This window comes from Vitis vinifera, chromosome 19, assembly GCF_030704535.1.
Source record: "Vitis vinifera cultivar Pinot Noir 40024 chromosome 19, ASM3070453v1".
NCBI classification, from domain to species: Eukaryota; Viridiplantae; Streptophyta; class Magnoliopsida; order Vitales; family Vitaceae; genus Vitis; species Vitis vinifera.
This window is the reverse complement of record NC_081823.1, coordinates 7,227,411-7,243,656: the sequence shown is the minus strand read 5'-3', so window position 1 is coordinate 7,243,656 and position 16,246 is coordinate 7,227,411. Positions and strand designations below refer to the sequence as shown.

At 33.4% G+C, this 16,246-nt stretch overlaps 4 protein-coding genes across 6 annotated transcripts; 2 read left to right on the top strand and 2 right to left on the bottom strand.

Moving 5' to 3' along the window:
- The first annotated feature begins 2,638 nt into the window (after positions 1-2,638).
- Positions 2,639-4,488, top strand: LOC100265792 (mitochondrial pyruvate carrier 4). Of its 3 annotated transcripts, none has more exons than XM_002277212.5 (5): positions 2,639-2,758; positions 3,213-3,311; positions 3,421-3,473; positions 4,003-4,076; positions 4,165-4,488. In XM_002277212.5, the coding sequence occupies exons 1-5, from the start codon at positions 2,704-2,706 to the stop codon at positions 4,208-4,210; spliced, it is 327 nt and encodes a 108-aa protein (XP_002277248.1). In that variant the 5' UTR covers positions 2,639-2,703; the 3' UTR covers positions 4,211-4,488. The 3 variants fall into 3 exon arrangements, with proteins under 3 accessions (XP_002277248.1, XP_010644498.1, XP_059591447.1); XM_010646196.3 differs by having other exon boundaries at positions 3,382-3,473; XM_059735464.1 differs by having other exon boundaries at positions 3,376-3,473.
- A 752-nt stretch (positions 4,489-5,240) lies between these two features.
- On the bottom strand, positions 5,241-8,349 carry LOC104877602 (mitochondrial pyruvate carrier 4). The gene is made up of 5 exons (XM_010646194.3): positions 7,993-8,349; positions 7,569-7,667; positions 7,259-7,311; positions 5,992-6,065; positions 5,241-5,429 (listed from the first exon to the last, which is right to left on the bottom strand). Exons 1-5 carry the CDS (start codon positions 8,045-8,047, stop codon positions 5,369-5,371), a joined length of 342 nt encoding a protein of 113 aa, XP_010644496.1. The 5' UTR covers positions 8,048-8,349; the 3' UTR covers positions 5,241-5,368.
- Positions 8,350-10,250: 1,901 nt separating this feature from the next.
- LOC100260574 (GDSL esterase/lipase At4g26790) lies at positions 10,251-12,845 on the top strand. Its single transcript, XM_010646193.3, has 3 exons — positions 10,251-10,847; positions 11,444-11,933; positions 12,584-12,845. The coding sequence occupies exons 1-3, from the start codon at positions 10,482-10,484 to the stop codon at positions 12,775-12,777; spliced, it is 1,050 nt and encodes a 349-aa protein (XP_010644495.1). The 5' UTR covers positions 10,251-10,481; the 3' UTR covers positions 12,778-12,845.
- Positions 12,846-13,357: 512 nt separating this feature from the next.
- On the bottom strand, positions 13,358-15,742 carry LOC100247022 (SWIB/MDM2 domain-containing-like). The gene is made up of 3 exons (XM_002277702.4): positions 15,491-15,742; positions 14,426-14,627; positions 13,358-13,747 (listed from the first exon to the last, which is right to left on the bottom strand). The coding sequence occupies exons 2-3, from the start codon at positions 14,597-14,599 to the stop codon at positions 13,619-13,621; spliced, it is 303 nt and encodes a 100-aa protein (XP_002277738.1). The 5' UTR covers positions 14,600-14,627; positions 15,491-15,742; the 3' UTR covers positions 13,358-13,618.
- Between the last annotated feature and the right edge of the window lie 504 nt (positions 15,743-16,246).

The window sequence follows — 16,246 nt, the reverse complement described above, 5'->3', positions numbered from 1 at the left end:
GCACTACCAGCTTTTCTTCGGTGAAAGTAGACTATTGCTGTGAGATTATATCTTAGCTTTTCCCTAATAATTTTTTTTATGTTTTGATTTGATTTTTTACATCCAAATTATTAGGCTCCTTTGAGAAGTCCTTTTTTTTTTTTTTTTCAAAAGCAGTTATGAAAATGGTTTTTGAAATTGTTTTATAATATTTATAAAACATAAATTCCATTGCAAACTTGAAATTTTTAAAAAACTGATTCCTGTCTTTTTTATTTTTTTTTATTTGTAATTATTTTTTATATTCACAATTATTGTATCAAAATAATTTATTATAAAATTTAAATTTGACAAAAAAAAATTATTTTTACTTGCTTTTACCGTAAAGGAACGAATTTTTACAATTTTATTTAAAAAAAACATTTCGATTTATTTTCATTTAAGAAAAATGACTTATACAAATTATTAAAAAAAATATAACTTTATTTGCAAAATAATTTTTAATTAAAAAATAATTTTTAGGACAACTTTATTTATAAAACAATTTTTAGACAATTTTTATTTAACAAATTAATTTGTGGACAATTTTTATTAAACAAATATTTTTTTGGACAATTATTATTAAAAAAAAAATTTCAAATTCTATTAAAAACATTTTTTTTTTTGGATTTTTTCAAAAGCATTTTTCTGAATTTTTACTAATAAAAAATAAAAAGAATATTTTAAAATTATTATTTTATTAAAATATATTTACTAAATTATTCCTATTATTTAAACAACTTTTTTTAATTTGTTCTATATTCAATTTTGTACACACTCAATTAATTTATACATACGAATATTTACAAGAACTAATAAAAATAAAACGTGTACCCAAATAAGTTTACAATAAGTTCAATGTCTTCCACTGGTTTTTTCGAGTTTTACTTTCTTCTATGAAATTATGTGCTCCATATGTCATAAATCTATACTCAGTCAACAAAATTGTCGAATGAGCTCATGCAAAAACAAAAATAGCCCTAATGTAATCCAAAGATGTACAAAAATTCAAACTCAAATTCAAATTTCAAATTAGTCCAATAAATTTCGTCAATCAAAATGGACACAAATTAACAAATATAACCCAACAAAAACATCTCACTTACTATAAATCCTAATCCAAAATTTTCAAATTAATAACCAAAATATAAACTCAATTAATCAAACCCAATGATAAATTAAAATAAATTTCATTAGACCAAAATTTAATATTTCATAATTCAAACCCAATTTCATATGCAAACCCACATTCAAAATATACCACAATATTATATTATGTCCAAATTAAATAATTCAAATCCATTCAACAAATTTATTTAACAACAAATGAACAAAAATTTAATATTAATTCACCAAAGTTTAAAATATGACAAATCAAAATAAATTTAATTGGGCCTAAATTTAATATTTTGTACTTCAATTCTAATTTAATACACAAACATAAATCCACAACTAAAACCAAACCAAATTTAATATGTAGAGCTCACATGTAATAAAAAAAAACCAATAAATTTAATTAAGCCCAACTAGATATCCAATATGCATACCCAAATCTCAAAGCCCAAACATATGGTCCACAAACAAACATAAATGCATAAGCCCATACCCAGATCTCAAAGCCCAAACATAAGACCCACAAACAAACATAAGCCCGATTTCAACAATAATCACTATTAAAATCAAAGGAAAAAAAAACTTACACAATTTCAAATTTTGGAAGGATGGGAAAGTGAGAGAAAGTCTAGGAAATAGAAGAATGAGAGAGGGAATGAGGGAGTCACCGGCTGACAGTGGCTCATAGTAGGCGATTGGCCGGTGGTCCAGCTGATGGTGGGAGAGATTGATGGGTTTTTTTGGGAAATAAAAAAAGAATATGAAAAAAATGAAAATTGAAAAAAAAGAAATGGAAGAAAGGAAATGAGGGAGCATGTGATAGTGTAATGTGTGGAGGAAGAAGAGGAAGTGGAGAGGGAGAAATACATATATATATATATGGGGCCGGTTGGTGTGGAAGTGGCCGTGGAGTGTGAATGTCGGGGGAGGAAGAAGAGGAAGAAGAAGGGGGCCTTCCACCAGCCATGTGTGAGAGTTGGGGGAGAAGAAAAATGGAGAAAAGCTAATGGGAAAAAAAATCAAAAGAAAAAAACAAGAAAAAAGAAAAAAGAAAAAGAGGAGACGGGGTAAGTCTTGGACGTGGGTACATGGGTAAAGGTATCGAAGGTAGGTGGAGGAGAGAGGAGAGAGAAAAAAAAGAGAAATTTTTTTTTTTTTACATTTATTTTCTTTTCTTAGTGTTTTCGAAATCAACCATAACCTCATATAACAAGAAAAGAAAATGCTATTCTGCTTACTTTTTATGATTTATTTTCATAAAAAAATAAAGACAAAGATTATCTTTACATGTCACCCAATTGTAAAAATGCTTTTATCTTTATCCAAAAAGTTAATAATTAAATAATTTTCTTCCAAAGATGTTGGCTACCAAATATTATTATAGAAAAGAAGCCAAATCCTAATTTGCTCGTCTGAGTAGTACATGAGATAAGAATGGGAGTTCTAATCTAACGAAGCAGCTTGACCTTTATATATATATATATATATATATATATATATGTATATATCCAAATCTACACGTGAACCAAAGAGAGACACTGTGGGTTTGCAGGGAGATCGGAGACTAGTTCCATGGGAGCTTCAAAACTCCAAGCTTTGTGGAACCACCCTGCTGGCCCTAAAACCAGTGAGTTTTCTCTTCTTAATCCCATGCCCAATGAAATCCAACTCTCTCTTGTTTTTCTTTTTTTTTTCTGGGCAATCAAACAGGAAATTATTGAGGCAGATAATTTTTTTCTTGGAATCCTGGGGCCTGGTGGATATTCTTAGATTCATTTTCTGGTCGGATAAAGTCAACCATTGTGGCTAGTTCACATAGGAAAAAAAAAAAAAAAAAAGAAGGAAAAAATCAATTATGTTCCATCAGCAGTCAGACTGAAGGGGCGTTTGGTTCCACAGAATTGGCTTGGATTTTCTGAAAATATTGATTCTGTTGAGAAATTGGTTTTTAGGATCTGGGCTTGAAGGATTTCCACTGGTTCATAATCCAAACAGATGAATCTGCTGAAGATAGGAACAGGTTATATGATCTTTTTCTTTTGAATAATAATACTGAGTGGTGAATCTACTGATGACTGCAGTTCACTTCTGGGCTCCGACATTTAAATGGGGTCTGAGCATAGCAAATGTTGCAGACTTCTCAAAACCACCTGAAACGCTCTCATATCCTCTGCAAATAGGTACATATGCTCACTCTTTTCTGTCATTTTCTTCTCTTTTTTGAAGCAAATAGTTAATTTTTAGTATCAGTTCTGCAATGGAGGCCTTTGCTGAGAATATGGTCTGCAGTTGTTGCATGCAGTGGGCTTATTTGGAGTCGATATGGCATGGTGATTACGCCGGTAAGGTCATTTAATTTCCAGCTTTTTAGCTAGTCTTCAATCTATTGGTGATGTCTAAGAAATCCATGCTATTGGTGATGTAATAGCCCAAATAGGATAGGGAAAAAAATGTTCTTGAAGATATATATAGGCATAAGGCCTTTTCGGTTCTAGAGCGGATAATTTCATAAGACACGATTAGAACGTTGCGTTCGTATAAGGGTTTTCATGTCTACTTAAAAGTGTTTATGATATCCTTACATCACAAGAGGAAGTATCTTCATGTCACAGCCTCTTTGGGCATGGATAATATCTATACGGTTGGAAACGATCGATAAAGTCTTATCATTGAGTACTTCAAAAGCCTAACTATTGGCAACAACCTTTGAGATAAAAGTTGAGGATATGCCGACATGGTTTCTTATATATAACAAGGAAAAAACCCTTAATACATACTTATTTACTGATATTTGATGTACTTTTTTCATTGGGCCATGCATGTCTAGCAGCTGACTCTTGAATTTTCTGCTATATCATGCTGAGATTGCAGAGAAACTGGAATCTTTTCAGTGTTAATCTGGCAATGGCTGGAACAGGGATGTATCAACTGTCACGCAAAATTCAGTAAGTGAAGGTTCAGATACCATCCATCCATGCCAAATCTTCCAGCCTAAGAACAACATTTCTGACACCTCATTCTTGTATTTTTCAGGCATGACTACCATTCCAAAACAGAAGCAGAAATCACAAACGAATGACCACAAATATGTTACAAGGGTTTATGTCTTATGAATTCCTCTAGAATTTGAATATGGCTTTGGATTGTAGATGGTTTGGTTAATTTGTTGTTGATTTGCATATTTTCCATTCTACTGGTTTGATGAACTGAAGGTGCATATATCACTCTGAATTCAAACCTTGACCAAATTCTACCCACCATCTGGTCAGTACAGAGTAGATAATTTCACCCAACTACTAAGATCCTTTGTCCAACCACACATTTGATGATCACCAAGAAGCATTTTTGGGGGCCAAATTTGGTTTGTTGTTTTGGTTTATGTTATTGCTTGTATCTCTAAAATATGTCAATAAAATTGTTTTGAAAAGTTAAACCAGATCCACCATTGATCAAAACCTAAATGATTTCTTATACTTCGATTGTCTTTTCATAGAGAAATGGTACTCTAATTTAATGGATGCTCCAACCCCATGAATTCAACTTGAATTTCATTCAATTTTAATAAAATTTGATAGTTTGATTTTTGTCCTAAAATTTTTGAAAGCTTTTGAATTCATTTATTAACTAATGGCAAGGATCTCACACGCTAGTCTTAAATTCTCATCTCCTTTTCCTTGGTCCGAATGGCTGGTGGGTTTTTTTGAGTACCTGGCTCACCATATAAAAATAAATAATTTCAAATCGTGTTTGAGATTTTTTTTTAAACCCAAAGCCGGTTTGGGTTAAGTTATAATATTAAATTATTTTATTAAATATATCAAATGGGTTTAATAACTAAAATTAAATCAATTAAAAGTTGCACAAGGCAAGCAATGAGCCAGACTTCCATGTGCATGTCTTGCGGCATCACGCCAGTTGTGATAGTCAGTGGACTCCGAATAATTTGGAAAGGGAAGAGAATATCGAGATTTGATTCTAGAAGGCACAAAATTGCAAATTGCTCTTCGAAATAGTCTCCAAATCCGATGGCTTAGGTTATGTTTGGTTCATAAGAACGAATATTTTCTTTCGATTTTTATTTCTCTTCGAATAGAATTGAATTTAGTCGGTAATTTCAATTATTGCATTTGGATGCACCTATCAATAAATTAAATACGAATTTGGATAAAGGGTATTATTTGTTTGGTGAGATTATTTACTCACATACATCACAATTGTCTTCACCAAGTGGTTGTTATTATTTGACCTGTACTTGTTCATTTGCTATTTCTGCTTCTGTCTTGGAAGAGTAGTCATGCCTGAAAAATGCAAGGAAGAGGTGACAAAAAGGTAAGATATATGAACTCCTAATGTGTAGCTTTAAGTGACAAATGACAGCATTCTTGTCTTGCTCAAATTTTTGGATGACAAATTGCTTGTACGGCTCAAACTTCTAATATGAAGGAAACAGCTTGTCCAGGCCAATCGTTATCATACCATCATAGCATATAAAAAAATCCGACTAGAGAGACTAGTCAAATTCATGTCAGCCAGGACAATGGTCCAATGTTCATAAGCATGATGCTTATGGACTTGCCTTGGCTCCTAGGCCAAGCTACAGGTTATGGTGCTGTTATTTTGCTAAGTATGATTGTGAAAGCTGCTTGGTTGGTTCAAACAACAGTTCAACCTAGTTTGGTGAACCATAATTCTTCTTAACTTTTGAAAAGCGTAGTATCAGTTGGTAACCCAACAGCTCTACATTTCTCCAACCACAGACTTTTCCAATCTTGTTTTCAGGGTGGAAGATTTGGTATGGTGATTATGTCTAAAACCTTTGTAAACTGCAAATGGAAGTATTGAATCTGAACCCTGACTTACCAAATTTTGCGTGACAGTTGATACACGCCTGTTCCAGCCATTGCAGCATTAACACCTAAAAGATTCCAGTTTCTCTGCAATCCCAAAATGATTATGAACGGAAATGTAAGAGTAAGCTGCAAGACAAAGCCCAAAAAGAAAACCTCTGCAGGGCAGAGAGAGAGGCAAATCAAATGGTAAAGATGGTGGAACAGTGGAACTTCCTAAATAATAAGTTTACTAACAAAACTATGCACAGATCTTTAATGCCTCTGAGGGACTTGATCTTGCAGAAAAAAGCACAACCATGTCTAGGTAACTGCATAATTAAGCTTCATGGTTTCCCTTTTGGACAATTAGGCAACATAAATACGATTTGAGAATGATTTTCAACTAAAGCCGAACATAATCTGTAATGAAACCACAGAAGCCCATGCCAGAAAATTTTCCCCCACTAAGGTAATTTATATACTCATGGTTTCAATGATTGTTAGCTTAGTCATATTCAATAGATGAGTACCTATCAAAGGTCAGCAATAATCCATCTCTTATATAAGAAGGCTGAGATTCTTTCTATTTTATGTGGAGAAATGATCACAATCACAACTTAAGATTTGACAAATGAGGTTTGGTAAGCATCAATGCCTCTATTGACCTACCCATTGAGATATATTTTCATCTCAGTGGGATCTGTCGATATTGCCCTCTCACTAGAGGGGCTCTTGGTTACATAGGGAACTCATAACCAGACTTCCCATATTGGTAACTTCCATTACACCATAACTCAATCTCAGATTGGCCCTTTGGAGAAGCCTTGTTTCTCTTTTTTTCCTTGGTAAGGCAGCTCCCTCTTAATAAAATTTATCCCTTCTCATATAAGAAAATTTAGCATTAATGCCCTCAAAGGTCTACTCTGTCTATATATATATATACAGAGAGAGAGAGAGAGAGATACGTAATTTCTATTTCATAGATGTTGCAAGAGAATCTAAGACTTCACCAGCAACATGGAAATTCGTCTTAAACATCCTATGTTCCCTTGGTTAGCTGGGAAAGTGGAACTAGAGATTCAAGGCAAGTTGAAAGGCAAACTGGGAAATCCAAACTTGATCAATCTCTCCATAAAGCTGGAGATATAATCAAGCAATCAAGTAACTTCCAATCACAGGATGAGAAGTAAGAGTGAGAAGGGCACAGAACAAGCTAATTACACAATGGAACTCTAAGAAACATTCAATAAGCATTTAGACCTGAATACATCTCAAAAGCTGGAAATCATCCTTCTTACCGGGGTAATAACTGTGCAATAGCGAGACCAGATGAGGCCACTGCAAGCAACAGCTGCAAACCATAGTGTAGTACAAGGAAAAATTTAATAAATCTGATGAACTAGGCCCTCAACAATAGTCCTACCAAAACTGATACTAACAGTTGACTTGTCAAAACAAAAGTTTTTTTGGTAGTGATTTTAAAAGCGTCTCCAACCTTCCTAGCACTTGAAAATAATGCTCCCTGTAATCGCTACCAAACCAAATTCTAAATATTGGGTTAAATCAAATAAGAAAAAAAAAAAAAAGGACAGAGAACCATGGGCATACCAAATTGCAGAGGATATGAGAGTTCTTCTGGTGGTTTTGAGAAGTCAGCAGCATTTGCTATGCTGAGACCCCATTTAAATGTCGGGGCCCAGAAGTGAACTGAAATTATTAGTGGATTCACCACACACCAAACATTATTATTGACAAGAAAATATTATGCAAAAATACAACCTATTCAGCTGTTTGGATTTACAGAGGAAACCCTTCAACCCCAAATCCCCAAAAACAAATTTCTCAACAGAATCAAGATTTTCAGATTCTGCCCATGGAAGTGAAACCAAAAGCCCCTTCATAGGAATCAAACAACTTTGAATATGAATTCTAACAATATCAAAGAGGTCCCATGTTTGATCGACAAGAAAACCTGGGAAAAGAAGAGTAGTGATGAAACAACAGAGGGTTGATTTGCTTAGAGAGAACTCACTGGTTTTGGGGCCAACGGGGTGGTTCCACAAAGCTTGGAATTTTGAAGCTGCCATGAATATCTCCTTGGTCCTTACAAATTACAATAACACTATTGTCTTTGGCTTCCTTCTGTTTTTTGGTTTTTATATTATTATGTAGATATACATTGATAGCAGACACAGGTGAGTCTGGTGGGCCGGCAACTCCATGCCTATCGGTTGTCAGGCCTCTCACGTCCCACTCACCCGGAATGGTTGTGGATTGTACACTTTTTTTGTACGATTCTTCAACTTCATATATCCATGCATATCAATGATCTAGATTTAAATTTCCATAAAATGAAAATAAAAAATAAGAGAAATAAAGAAACGTGTGATGAAAAATGAGAGGTTTTTTTTTTTTTTTTTTGTGGGGGTTGGTGGAGGGTTTTAATAATATTGTGTAGACATAGCATATAGAAGAAAGGAGAAGGTGGTGGGTTGGGAATCGGGATTCTTGGGAACTCCATGCCTATCGGTTCATGTCCTAGTCCCACTCACTTGACGCCGACGGGTATGCCTCATTGTTTCGGGATATTCGATTGGAAAAAAAATCATAAAAAATCTTGTTTGACTATATTTTGAAAAGATGTTTTCCACTATTCAAAAAAAAAAAAAAAAAAAAGTTTGATCTATCATTAAAAATGGTTTTTAGTTTTTAGTTGTTTTTTTATAATTATTTTAAAAAATAATTATATAAAAAATGTAAAATGATTAAAAATAAATATAAAAATTATTTTTAAAATATATTTAAAGATACTTAAGGTCTTCAAATAAATTTTTGTTAATTATTTATTATTTTTTATTTTTTTTAGTAGATCAAATGATTGTATTTAAAAGAAGAAAAGAAAAAAAAAGAAATATGTGATGAAATCATAAAAATAAATAAATGTTTTATTTAGTATTAATCTACAAAATTAAAAATTCACTATAAACTTGAAGAACTCCATGTCTTAAACCTTTAAACCATAAAACATAATTTTTAAATTCACCTAAATATCATGGTAAATTATCAATTGTATTATTTATCATATAAGATTGTATTTTTATTATTATTATCTATTGTATATAAATATTTTTTTAATATCATTTCATGTCATAGTAAGAATATATCATTTATAAAATATATCAATGCTAATAAATGTGATGGTGATTAGGCAAATTTGAAGTTGAAAAGTTCCAATTAGGCAGATTTGGAGTGGAATGATGTTTAGGATTAGCTTTCTAAGGAGAGAAAAAAATGGGGAAATTATAGTCATCAATTATCATTTTGATATAAATAAAAAATAAAAAATAATATATAAATGCTGATGTGGCATAAACACACTACTTTGAAGGATATTTTTAAAAATAAATCTAGATTGAGATTTTTTTGTTTTTATTCATTTTCTCTTGAAGTGTCTTTTGGCAATAGCCATGGATTTTCTATTAAGAGCAACATTTTCCTAATATGCAGTTAGTTAAGAGTTAAGACTTGGAGCACCATATGGGATAGTATGGTATGGTATGGAAAAGAAGTGATAGCTGATAAACATCTTCCCAAATCATAAAATTGAAAATCTGCTGTACATCATCATCTCATGAAGAGGACGAAGAACAGGACAAGAGGATGGGATAGACCTCCCTTAATGGGGAGCATGGTCAAATATAGAAGCTGCATCACTTGGTTTCTCACATGTAAATTGTGATTCAACCATCCCCATGCCTAATTTCACTACCACACAACAAGAAAATTGTCCAAGTCCTTTTACATATCACTCATGCATTCTGATCCATGGAGCATTTGTTTGTAAAGATCAGTCTTCCAGAAATGCTTGTCAATTCAGGCAATTTGATTCTGTTCACCAGTGATGGACTTTACACACAACCATCCAAATCTATCTTGAGCACATAGAAGTGAACATTTCAACAACTACCATCACTTACCTCACTGACAGTTTCAAGTAAATTAGGACATCTAAATCATGGTATCATGAAAGAATTAACATTTCAGGGATTTTCACTAGCAGCAATGTTATTCCAAAATAAACAATTCGGGAGCATGAATGAATATGGCTCCTATTTTTTATTTCATAACAAGGAATCTTCACACAGCAGTGTCATTACCTGGTTTTCTTTTTGAAGGAACAATTACTAGCATTCTGTTCTCACTACAAAAATCATGCAAAACTATGGTTAGGATGTCAATTCAATTGAATGAGAATAACTTGCTATGTAAACTTCTGTAGTGTCCTCATCAACCTATCCCCCATTTTCCTGAACCTCCACAGGATTACCACTAATGCAGGTAGTAAACAGCCAACCAACCAACCTATTTCAGTTCCAACTTGAATTAAGTTCCTCATAATCATTCCTACTAGCACTCCCAACCCCTCCCAACAACCTCATAATAATTCATGCTAGCATTCCCAACCCCTTTCCGATTACCCCCTCCAACCCTATTATAAGTGGAGAGTCAGGACATAAAAGTATGATGTATAAGGTCATGGCTTGGCTCTTCTTAGCTCAGCTCCTGATCCAAATCCTAAGGATCCATGCAAAAGTTCCAGCCATTATTGTTTTTGGGGACTCCTCTGTGGACTCAGGGAACAACAACCAGGTACAAACAATTCTAAAGAGCAATTTTGAGCCTTATGGGCGTGATTTCAATGGTGGCCAACCCACTGGACGGTTTTCTAATGGTCGGCTTCCACCAGACTTCATTTCTGAGGCTTTTGGGGTCAAGCCAGTGGTACCTGCTTACTTGGATCCCACTTATCATATTACAGATTTTGCCACTGGAGTTTGCTTTGCTTCTGCTGGAACTGGTTATGATAATGCTACCTCCAACGTGCTGGTATGTTCCTTAATAGAACTTACATTGGATCCTAGTATTCTAACATATGCCAAATTATTTACTAATTGATACATAGAAATCCTGTTGCACATCATGATCAGACCCATAGATCGTCTTTAAGTGGATCAATCATGAAGATAGGGCCCCTCAAGCTGAAACTCAGATCCAGGACAAGAACCTTGGATTCTTGTACCCCTTACCATTCTTTGCCAAAGTGTTAGTCTGATTACTGTTTCAGAAACCATTTCACTCATGGTTTAACTCAACTCAGTAAAACTTGATGCAGACAAAACTAAATTGAGTTGTAAGTTCATTCAACAAAGTTTTAAGAACTTGAGTTAATTTCAAGTCAATTTGGTTACCTTCCAACAGAAAATCATCTAAATTTAGTTACCTTCCACAAGAAAGATCATCTCAATTTGGTTACCTTCCACAAGAAAGATCATCTCAAGTTGGTTACCTTCCACAAGAAAAGTCATCTAGCTATCTTGGTTTGACTATGTTTTCCATTTTTCTTTTTCTTCCATTTCTTTTTGCAAAAGATGGTGACTCAAGTTACCGAAATAACTAATTTTCAATGTGATTTGGACTTGCAGTCAGTGATACCTTTCTGGAAGGAACTTGAATACTACAAGGAATACCAGAAGCAGCTCAGAGATTATCTTGGCCATCAGAAAGCTAATGAGGTTCTGAGTGAATCACTGTATTTAATAAGCTTAGGAACCAATGATTTCTTAGAAAACTACTACCTACTTCCAGGCAGGCGGTTAAAGTTCTCTGTTGAGGAGTACCAGAGTTTTCTTGTAGGGATTGCTGGAAATTTCATTACAGAGCTCTTCCAATTAGGAGCTAGAAAGATCTCACTGGGTGGTCTTCCTCCTATGGGTTGTTTGCCACTGGAAAGAACCACAAATATTTTATCTGGGAGGGATTGTGTGGAGAAGTACAATATTGTGGCCTGGGATTTCAATGGGAAGTTGCAAGAACTGGTTATGAAGCTGAAAAATGAGCTTTCTGGAATCAGATTGGTGCTAACAAACCCATTTGATATTCTCTTGGAGATTATTCAGAGTCCACACTCTTTTGGTAAGTTTTCTGGCTGACCACTACCACAACTGGTGCAACATGGCATACTGTGCATGAAAAAGGATCATGCAACATAAGCCCTAGGTCATTGGTTGCCATGTGGAGCATCCTAAAATTGACATGTCTCATAATATTATTGGCAATATTAAGGTGGTTTAAAATCTTTAATAGGCAAGATGACCTGCATTCATTTTTAACTATTTATTAAGGTTGAAGGATTGTAGGCACCTTAGGTTAGATATATTGTGCTTAGCTTGCTAGTGATAATCTAGATCAGAGGATTTTTATTTCCTATTATTTTATTTAATTTTGGCTTTTCTTGCTTAGATTTCCCATAGACTGTTTTACCATTCCATCGCACCAAAGCTAACTTTTCTAATAGTTTGCAAATGATTAGATTTTTTTCAACTACTTCCTTTCCATATTTGTTCAATCATTCACTAATTACTATCTTTTGAGCATGCAAACATACTCCAGGCTTTTCTCTCTTTTTTTTCTTTCTTAGGGTTAATCTTGACAACATCAAAATGCCTTAAACATAATTAATTTTTATGTACAATTTTTTATAGGCCTTATTTCCTTGATACATAATTACATTTTGTATGCCTGTGATTGAAGTTAATCAAAGTAACCCAATTCCTAATTTGCAGGATTCGAGGAAGCAGCAGTAGCATGTTGCGCAACTGGAGTGGTTGAAATGGGGTACATGTGTAATAAATTTAACCCACTCACATGTGCAGATGCGGATAAATATGTATTTTGGGATGCTTTCCACCCAACGGAGAAAACCAACAGGATTATTGCTGATCATGTGGTTAAGCATTCCCTAGCAGAGTTCATATGATTAGTCATGTAGTATAATGCACAATATCTCTTCCTAATATCAGTAATCCCACTCATCATTTGCATTTCTGTATTGATATTACTAAGATCATTATTATCAATAATTCTCCATAAAACCAATATCATAAAGGATCATCCAAACTAAGTTTTGTTTTCTAACTACAAGTTTCTCAACAAAGTGCAATTTCTAAAGACCAATAAACCATTCTATTTGACCTTAAACATTCCTTGAGAATTTAGATATGCCCTTCGTGGCACAGGTTGATGGGATGCCATGAACTTATCTATGGAATCAGTAATGATTGCAGGTCTCACAAAATCATTCTGTTAAAACCACCAGTTCTAAAGGAGTTCTAATTGGATGAGATTTAGCATTCATGTTTTCTTCCTGAAATTGCAAGTTCATCACAATTGAGAGAGAGAGAGAGAGAGAGAGCTAAGCAAATTTATAATTTATCAACTGTCCATCTCTGCATGGACATGAAACATCCTTTATAAGAAAATACAAAATATATCAATGAAAAGCTGAAATTCTCAGAAGCATTATACAAGTAAGTTCCTTTACCACGAGAGAGGGAGGGTTTGAAGAAAATTATCTTCTAATATTAATAAACCAATACCAGATAAATAGCCAACAAACATACATTCAGCATTAGGTTTTAGGGGATCCCTATAGATAATACTTAAAAGCTCAATGAATCCAAACAGATTGGGACTCCATAATATTCAAATATTTAACAATCAATTTGCTACAACATGAAGCAGCTGTATTTCAGGAAGTGTATGCAAGGGAGAGGCTACTTTTTGAGGGAATATAGGCACCTTCACCTCAAATTCTCAAATCACTTTCGCTCCTTGGGAAAATGCAGTTTGATCAGTGCAGGAAGTTCAGCCAGCTCAACACGAGGCTTACCCAACAAAATACTCCTCAGCTTGTCATCACAAATGACCACATTCTTGTTGTTTGGATCCTGAACAAGAAACAGTGCAGCCCACAGTTCCATTCAGGTATAAGGAAAATCATATCAATACACTAAATTAATAAAAACTCTTGCAACATTAATTACTTTAAGTGCATGAAGGAAAGGATAAAGCTACTATATGGTCTTCCATTTGCTTCTAGCAATCATGGTAATATGAATGTACTTCATCTATGTGTGTGCATGTGGTTAAACAATATAGTAACTGTCTCTTATTAACCATCAACCAGTGCCTTACATGATTACATCATCACTAAGGAAAACTGAGTCACTGTTATTAGAAACTCTTAGAAAGCTGCTCTTTTGTTTAATTAACCGGGTCCAACCTCATTCCAATTAATCCACCCTCTAAAAACAACTTTAACTGGAAATAGTGTAACTTCCGTCAAAATTCAAAATATTTTAAAAAAAAAATCATATACAGCCTACAAAATAATGAAGAAAGATACTTAGGGGTAAGAAAAAACAATGATTATATAAATCATTTTCACTCCAAACAGTGATTATACTTAGGTTCCATGTGATAACTAATAAGAAGGGAGATGCAAAAATAATATGCATATCAAAGATTATTTTTGCATACAGACACATCCCTGTAAAGAGACAATAAGGAAGACAAACTTCCTCTTCATTATCAATTATAAAAACATGGAAAGAGAGATACAAAACCTGAAGATTGTTGGCCTTGATGTATGACCAGACGCGCATGAAACAGCCCAAACGTGAAATCTGAGACTGACCCACAAATTCTCGAAGTGTTGAAGGCAGATTTGCAAGGTCAATCAAATTTGCTAGCTTCTTCGGATTCTCTGTGATGGCTCTCTTCACACGCTGTGGCAGCATCCTTCTCACTCTCGTCTCTGACTTCTTCCTGTTTACAGGCCAATAAAGTTCTTACTGAAAAGTTTGAAAACTAGCTGCTTCTTCTTCATTACAGCGATATCAATATGAATAATAGAAAGATAAATTCTTAATCATCTGAAATGTGCTTATCTGGCTCTCACTTTGTGACCGACAGTCATAGCATAATTGACAGATGCTCATGAACACGTGTCCCCTCTCTTTTCCAAACAAAGATTACACTCATTATTAGTTTTCAAATTCCATTCAACAAAATGGTCCTGTATACCATCAATGGTATAGATTTTCCATTTTCTCCCACGACCCAATTCACCGTAATGAATTTAGCCATTAATTCCACAGCAAAAAATTTCGAGTTCAGCTGACCAGCATTAAACTTAACTTCCAACATTTTTGCATCAAATGGTTCGACCACAGCCTACAATTGCATTAAGCAACAAACATATTCATTGATTTTCCCTTTTGGGTCCCACTCAATAATGTGCTACATATTGGACTAAACCTTAAACCCTAATCGTTCCCCACCCAGAACACTCCTCCCAAAAACTTTAGCAGCCAGCCAGGTGCCACCTTGCATTGATTGTATGGAAAACCTTGTTGCTCCAACCAATTCCTAAACACCCAGTTCAAGAAGGGCCACTTGCTCTAACATTCAATATACTAAAAACACATAACCTCTTTGAGGCATTTCACCAAACATTTGGCATACACCATCCATTATTAAACTTCACCTCCCCTATCATAATCATTAGTAGTTTTGTTCCACTGGGTTTTTTTTACAGTGAAGATTAGAACAGTTATAACATATTACAGAGTTGAACGCAATGAATCTACCTCAAAGCTTTGAAGAAAATAGCTTAAAAACAATCATACCTCAGACACAAAGAGAAAGTTGAGACTATGGGTGGATACGTGGTCTCTTGTCTCTGCTTTCACCTGAACCACGCTTGCCTGAGATGCACCTTCGATCCAAAATTGTCCTTTGATCTTGGGAAGTTTCACATACGATCTCCACAGGTAAATTTCATAAGCTGAAGGTTACTTTTGGTAATGTTTGGTTGGGGAAAATAAAAATGCTGAGGAGCAGAAGAAGAGGAATATAAATAAATAAATAAATAAAAACCAAAAATAAACTTAAATGAACAATACTTATTTATAAATTAAATAATAAAAGCATTTTTTTTTAATTTTTTTAAAATAAAGATGTATGATAAATTGTTTTTAAAAAATAAAAAAATTTGTTCAAATAAGTTATTTTAAATACTTTTTTTTCCATTTTTTATTTATTTTTATTTTTTTAAATATATCAAAACCATCATAATTTTCCTTTTAAAACTTTTTTAATAAAATATCTATTCATATTTATTGATTTCAATTATTTTATTGAGCACCATTAATCACAAAAAATGATAATATATAATATAAATAATCATCGAATAAAATACAATACACAGAAAATTGAAGTTTCTTAGTTTTTTAAAATATTCAATTTATAATTTTTAAGAATAAAAAAATATATAAACAATCTAGAGTAAAAAGATAATAATTATTTTTTATTGAAAAACAAGTTTTTATTATTATTTTTATGATTAAAAAATAATATTTTATTTTCCTAAATTTTTTATATAA